This window comes from Phragmites australis, chromosome 18 (assembly GCF_958298935.1).
Source record: "Phragmites australis chromosome 18, lpPhrAust1.1, whole genome shotgun sequence".
Taxonomy (NCBI): Eukaryota; Viridiplantae; Streptophyta; class Magnoliopsida; order Poales; family Poaceae; genus Phragmites; species Phragmites australis.
Window position 1 is genome coordinate 462739 of NC_084938.1, and position 7602 is coordinate 470340.

The following is a 7602-nucleotide window of genomic DNA, read 5'->3' on the forward strand; positions in this document are numbered from 1 at the left end:
ATATTACAGAGAAAAGGTTGGATCTAGTCTATCCTAAGGCTAAAGTTGTTGAGTATTCCCTCTGCTAGGCTCTAGATGCTTGCTTCCGTGTCTCCCTTGTTTCTCAGCCTTTTCGCCTTATATAGAGATAAAGTTCCGACTCCTATCCAGCCGTAGTAAATAGGAAGTTGTCTTCCTTGACGTCTAAGTAGATAAATCTGTTTGGGATACTGATCATATCGGGTTAGGTAACTAATCTGAACATTCCTGGTATATACCTTCCTTAATTCCGAACGTATCAAGTACCGTGATATCTAAAACTGCCTAATATATGTATCACACATATATATATATATATATATATATATATATATATATATATATATATATATATATATATATATATATATATATATCTAAATATTCAACAGCTTCCATGACTTTAAATATCTTTTTCTTCGATGACAAGCAAAATATTTGCACGTCTTTCTGTTAAGAAAGTCAATACAATCAAGTTCCCAAATACAACCAAATTTAATGCTGATGGTGACAGCACTATGAGCATGAGGAGAGTTTCTTTTTCAAAACAAAAAAAGAAAGAAAAGAAAATACGGTCACATTATAGGAGAACCACCAGCTACCAACGCGTGAAACGATAGGATTCTCACCAGAGTTATAGATAAGGATCATCTGGTGGAATCACCTACACGTTCCCTCAGAAGCCACCACCACAGCTATCATAACCACAAGCACAACAAACTACTGGAGTAAGGCACTAGTTGGGAGTTTAGCTAAGCAATGGCGGCAGCTATCGTGGTAAGCGTTTCCGTGGGGGTGATGAACTCCGTCTTGGAAAAGCTCGCCGCGCTCATGAGCGACAAGTACAAGAAAATCAAGGGTCTAGAGGAGAAGGTGTCCAACCTCAAGTGTGAGCTCATCTACATGAATTCCGTCCTTGAGAAGATGGAGCAGGACGCCGACAAACTCGACCAGCAGGACAAGATTTGGAGGAAAGATGTAATAGAGATGTCCTACGACATCGAAGATTATATCGACGACTTCATTCACCGTTTTGGTGAAGCCGGCGACAAGGTGGGCACGGGGATCCTCCAGAAAGCTTATCACTACCTGATAACTTTCATGGATCGTCATCGCCTAGCAAATCAGTTCCAGGAGATCGAGAATCAAGTGATGCAAGCAAGCAAACGCCGGAAGAGGTACAAGCTTCATCAGTGCATCTCAACTACTACCCCTGTAATTGTTGATCCTCGCTTGTCGGCGTTCTACAAGGAGTCGGCAAGCCTTGTGGGCATTGACACCCAAAAGGAAGAGCTTGTCAAATGGGTAATGGATGAAGAGCAACAGTTGAAGGTGGTCTCGATAGTAGGGTTCGGAGGTTTGGGCAAGACCACGCTTGCCAAGAAGGTGTATGACGAAGTAAGCGGGAAGTTCGACTGCAAGGCGCTTGTGTCCATTTCTCAAAATCCAGACATGATAAGGATACTCAACAGTGTGCTAAAGCAACTTGGGCTACCTACATATTCTCATGCTTGCGGGGAGAAAGACCTCATCGACGACATCAGTAGACATCTACAGGATAAGAGGTACTCATTATTATTGCTTATTTAATTTAATTAGAGGAAATAATATCTTGTAACTAGTTCAACTTTAACACGTAAATCTCTTAGATTTTTGGGCAAACTTCATTCCTACGTTTAGCATTCTATAAAGCAAATTAGTTTATTTTAGGTAGGTACCTTACAAAGATATTAGTGCGGCAAACCTTTGATTTGATTTACCTTTTAGGTTGGTATAGATTCTCCTTGCTTTAATATTGATGAACACTTTTAAACTTTTCTAAACAAACTAGCAATTGCACACATGTTTCACACACGTGGAATCAAATGTTAGACGTCTAGGTATAGAAGACAAATAATGAGAGACTGAATGTATAGAAAATAAATATTGGACGTCTAAGTATAGAAGGGAAATAATGAGAGATTAATTGTAATTTTGGAAGGAGGAACATGGTTCAACTTTGCACGGTGATCGTTTGATCAACTCGGGTGGATAGTAGAGATGGATCGAATCTGCCACAAATCGTGCATTTTATAGGAGTATAAATGATATTATGCGCCTTAGATGTTTCCAGGTTCCTATGATAATCTTTATCCCTAAAAGTTTTATCACTTCAATTTAATCCAGATAAAAAGAAATAGATCTAGGAGGTTCATTATTTTGCTAAAGCTTGGTTATAATTGTGTACACATAATTTAATATTTACTTCAAATATCTCATGGATGTTTCAAATGTAACATATTTGTACAACGTATACATATTTTCAATTGCTCGAGATTTATGTATAGTTGGTTCTTTGTAAAGTGAGAGTGCTCATTCCATATATGCAGTTTAACATATGCTCTTTGTGAAATATGTATGTAGGTACTTCATCGTAGTTGATGATTTGTGGGATAGACAAGCATGGAATACCATCGGGTGCGTTTTCCCAAAAAATAATCTCCGTAGCAGAGTAATGATAACTACACGAGATGAGGATGTCGCTAGAGCATGTTACGACAACCACGGATGCATTCATAATATGAGGCGCCTAAGTGAGCAAGACTCAAGAAAATTATTCTTTAATAGAATATTTGGATCTGAAGAAGATGCTTGCCCTTCTCAGTTCGAAGTAGTTTCATGTGAAATTTTGAAGAAGTGCGGTGGCCTACCGCTTGCAATTATTACTGTTGCTAGTATTTTAGCTTGTCACCAAAACCACAAAATACTGAAGGAGCATTGGGAACAACACACGAAACTGGAGGAGCTATGGGAGTACATACAAAAATGTCTTGCCACTAATGAGTTTGAAAAAGAATCTGCCTTGAAGGACATGATGAATATCTTAGACCTCAGCTACAAATATCTACCCCATCATCTAAAGGCATGCTTTCTGTATCTCGGTAATTACCCAGAGGATCACAAAATTAGCAGGGTTGAGCTAGTTAGACGATGGGTGGCAGAAGGTTTTGTGAGTATCTTTAAAGAGTGGGATGTATGAGATGTCGCAGAGAGCTATTTCAACGAGCTGGTCAATAGGAGCATGATTCAACCTGTATATGAGGATCACTATGGTATTAGGGAGCTAGTAGGCTGCAGAGTACATGATATGATGCTTGATCTGATCAGAAGTAAGTGTGAAGAATATAACTTTGTTAGTGTGGTGCATGGTCTTCAAGCCATGGGAAAAGTGCAAGACAATGTGCGCCGACTCTCTGTCGATTTGAGTGGTGCAGAGGATGCCACAATGCCTGAGCCCGCTACTGGCCACCTATCAAAAGTTCGTTCCCTTGCCATCTCTAGAGGATCAAAGTGGAAACCTCCTCTAGTGGAGTTTAAGTTTCTCCGGGTGCTCTTCCTTCAATTATCTTTTCCTGAGCAAGAAACGGCAAGGGACCTTACTGCTATCAGCCAATTGTCACATGTGAAATATTTAAAGATCGAAGGGATGTACAATGGGTACAAGGACTCCGTAATGTTACCTGCTAAGATTAGTGGGCTGCGACAATTGCAGACGCTAGAAATAATTGACATCCGAGTTTCCAACATTCCATCAGACATCGTTGACTTGCCCTGCTTGTCCCATCTAGACCTGACATCTCATAAGAGACTCTGCTTGCCGGACGGGATTGGCAAGATGAAATGGCTGCGCACTCTGAGGTTCTTCAGTCTGCCGAAGAGCTCACCGGAGAATATTAAGGGCATCAGTGAGCTAACCAATCTGGCAGACCTGTACCTCGACTGTAAAAGAGAAGAATCGGGATGTGTGCCGACGGCGACATGGATGGCTGCTTTGAGCTCTTCCCTGGAGAAGCTCAGTAACCTCAAGTGTCTTTTATTGTGGTCTTCTCGTAATGCCTTCTGCGCTGATGCTATGAGCTCGTTTTCACCTCCATTCCGCAACATTGAGAAACTTTATCTGACACCATTGACCTTCCCTAGAGTTCCCAGGTGGATCAGCGATCTCCGTAGCCTCCGCGCCCTAGGTCTTGGGGTGAAGGAGATAACCTGCGAAGATGTAGTTGGCATCATTGGGACGCTACCTGTCCTCGCTATTCTCCACCTGCGGATCCCTGGCGTCCCGGCAGAAAGGATTGTGATAGGCTCCACAGTCTTCACGGTTCTCAAATGGTTTGGTTTCGATTGTGATGGGGCATCGTGCATTACATTTGAGGCAGGGGCTATGCCCAACCTTCGGAACCTCTGGTTACGAATCAATCCGCGTGAATGGGACAAAGCTACACCTGTCGGTCTGGAGCACCTCTCAAGCCTAAAGGAAATCTATGTAGTCTCGACGCACCGAGGCCAAGCCGAGGCCAAACCGTTCTTGAAGGTCTTCCGGGAAGCTGCTGACGCTCTACCGAGTCGCCCAGCATTTGGGAGCTTCTCTTGGAGAAGGTAATTTTCTTACGAACATAAGTTGTTTTTCTTTTGAATTCGACGTGCATAAGCTAGATGCTCTGAGTCATAATAGTTTCATTGTGCATGTATATATATACTCGCTCATAAATGTGCCGCTGACACTACAGAGAGGAAGAGGAGGAGTAGAAGTCTCTAGAGGATGAATGGGAACCAAGTGCGGCGCGGTGCAGACTCTGCAGATCATCGATTATGTTTTCACCGTCGGCGCAACCTAGCCTTTCATTTCATTTATGTTTTCCGAGCTCCTGGAGAATGACACTCCGTTGTCCGGATAGGGAAGATGGCACATCTGAAGATCCGAGTGTTTGATCCACGCTCACCACAATTTTCTTCTTTTTTACATGATTCTCTTCTTACTACTCTGGGATCTATCTGGATACTGTTTTTATTTTATTTTATTTTCCCGAGTTCTTGTTCACTACGATGACCAATCTTTTCATGTTTTTAAGGTAATCGTTTTGCACTGCTTCCAAATTTTGAAACAATTTGGAGCTTGCGCATTTGTTCTCGAGAGGACCAAAACACTGGCATTGCTCCAGTGGATCATAAAGAATCAACACAACAAACAACTTTGCTGCACCATGATTTTAAAAACTACAATACATCGACTCAACAAGCCTTTTATCCCAAACTGCCCGGGATACGTTTTGTATCGTACACGCAAGAATGAAGACGTATACCACCACAAGAGCAACAACTGGTGATCCTGGTCAGCATGGAAAAAAGAGCTGGAGTCCCAGGCCAAGTGAGTGACTAGCATGTTGCCTCTTGCCTTGTCAGCTGGGAAAGAATCCTTGCATCTGCACAAATTTCCCAGAGAAGTAATTCGAGGGAGCGTTCTGTTTTGATGATTGCCGAAATCTTGCCTTCTACAAACTGAAAAAAAACAGCCCAACAACTAGGACGGCGAGTTATCTCGCAATTTGGCCCTGACGAAAAATACTCCTGCTAATAAACCTACATGTTGAAGTGTTCGAAAGTGTTAGTGATGTATGATACATAGCGTGATAACAGTACCTTTACCCTGTTGTAAATATATAACCTACCAAATAGAATGCTCAAAGAATTCTCCATGCTTGTACGGACTTTGAAGAGAACCATTCCGGCAATAGAAAGAGGAATCTTATTTAGGGAGCCCACAAGGCTGTATCAAAAGCAATATTGGCATCAGATGCACATCAAGATAGAATAAGGAAATAATTTCATTCATACCACCACTTTAGATGCTGAAGGACCGAGATAGACGACTAGGGAGGGTGAATAGACGCCTTATAAATTTCTTAAGAAATAGATAGCCTACTCCATGTTGATCTAACGCTCCTCAAAAACACACAAACGGAACTAGAGCTTCTCAAATACACGAGTATATGAATATTTATGCCTCTAGCAACAAGAAGAAAATATCCCCAAGATTGAGAAATCGCAGCTCAAAGGGCAAAACAAAAATCAACAAGAAAACCGAAAAATTTGCACCTAAGGTAAGAAAACCAAAAGAAGGAGACTAGAAGTAGATTTACACAAACTCATGCGAGAAAATAGCATTCATTTCGCACAGAGGTTAGCCTTATTTTCAGCTAATTACAAAGATATTTTTCCCATAAAAGCCCTAGCCTATTACAAAGACTAAGCCTATCATCTCCTCTTCTCATATACTTATCACTAGGTTCTCAAATGGCTGGCTCAATCTCTCTCTACAGCTCTACCCCTCTATTTATAGACCTAGGGAGGTGTCTTGGCCCTTAAGTTTCCTTGTTCCCAAAATACCTCTCGCTTATAATAGTCTCCTACCTACCATGGGTGTATTTTGGTCCATATTTTGCTCCGTCCATCGAATAGCTATAGCACCTTCACGACTTAGCTTCACCTCCACACTAGATTCGTGATGATGCCACATGCACTTTACACTTCCATGGTTTCGAGGCCAAACCGCGAAACCGCCTCTCACGCTTCTCAAAGCGTGACTCACAGCTGCCTGCTTTGTCATCAGGCAAGTATCCCGATGTTGATGTGTGTACTCCGTCTTACGATATTAACTGCCGGCAAGTCTCTCCCACTCCCGATCCTTCGGGCCACCTTGTCACTTGCACCGACATCCCCTTCGTTTGACTTTGTCACAACGCCATCTTCATCCTTCCTTCCAAGATTTGCTTGACCTCCATGTGCAAAGCTAGGATGACCCTCGACTCCGCCCGACTTCCTTGATCATCTGGCACCAAGCCTTCTGCTTAGCCCCGATCATCCCGCCGTCGGCCACCAAGTTGCATCCTTTTACCTATACACTATGAGACAAGCAAACATGTATCTCCGAACACCATGTGAACTCATCGCACGTTAGTCCAAATCAAAATCCCTATAAAAAAATCAAGTTGCACCAAAAATATGAACATCGAATGGTCCGACGCTCACACTAGTACAAGCACCGGACCATCTGGTGTGTACTCTCCCTTTGGCTCTGGAATCCTTCTGAAAAATGTTCGGCAATGCTCCGGTGTTTACTCATGCCCATTACCGGACCTTCCGGTCAGTACAACACCAGTCAGACCATTTTGCAACATCTCTGTTAAATAGTCCGATGTTCAAATCCTCTCAACACTTGGCCTTCCGGTGAGTAGACTACCCTAGACGTCCATTTTCAACATCTCTGTTAAATGCTCCAGTATTCAAAGCTTTCGAACACCGGACCTTCCGATGCTCACAACATTTTTTACTCTGAGTTGAAAGTGCTCTGGTGCTCATCCTCTCTTAACACCGGACCTTCTGGTGTGTGTAAAAAACCACACACCGAACCATCTGGTGAGGCAAATTTTTCTGCACATAGAGACAGCTACTTCAAACTCCATTTCTGGTTTAGTCATAAACATGCTCATAAAATCCAAAAATCATCAAACCAAATGAACACTTTGTCAATCATTCATCACATATGAACCAAGGCACATCTCAACTTGGTTTCTCAAATGCACTTTTTATTATTACCATCAGTTTGTGTCACTGACATGAAGGGCGAGACCCCACATGTCATTGACATAGCTGGTGGTATATATGAAAAATATATCTAAAGTGATGGTATATATGCAAATTCCCCGTAGCAAACATGTAGAAAAGCAAGCACAATGCCTAATAATGTAGAGATTCTTTATTGATTGG

General features: G+C 42.1%; 1 protein-coding gene across 1 annotated transcript; it reads left to right on the forward strand.

The window, feature by feature from the left end:
- Positions 1-649: 649 nt before the first annotated feature.
- LOC133898902 (disease resistance protein RGA5-like) lies at positions 650-4876 on the forward strand. The gene is made up of 3 exons (XM_062339712.1): positions 650-1583; positions 2422-4434; positions 4566-4876. The coding sequence occupies exons 1-2, from the start codon at positions 778-780 to the stop codon at positions 3035-3037; spliced, it is 1422 nt and encodes a 473-aa protein (XP_062195696.1). The 5' UTR covers positions 650-777; the 3' UTR covers positions 3038-4434; positions 4566-4876.
- The last annotated feature ends 2726 nt before the right edge of the window (positions 4877-7602 follow it).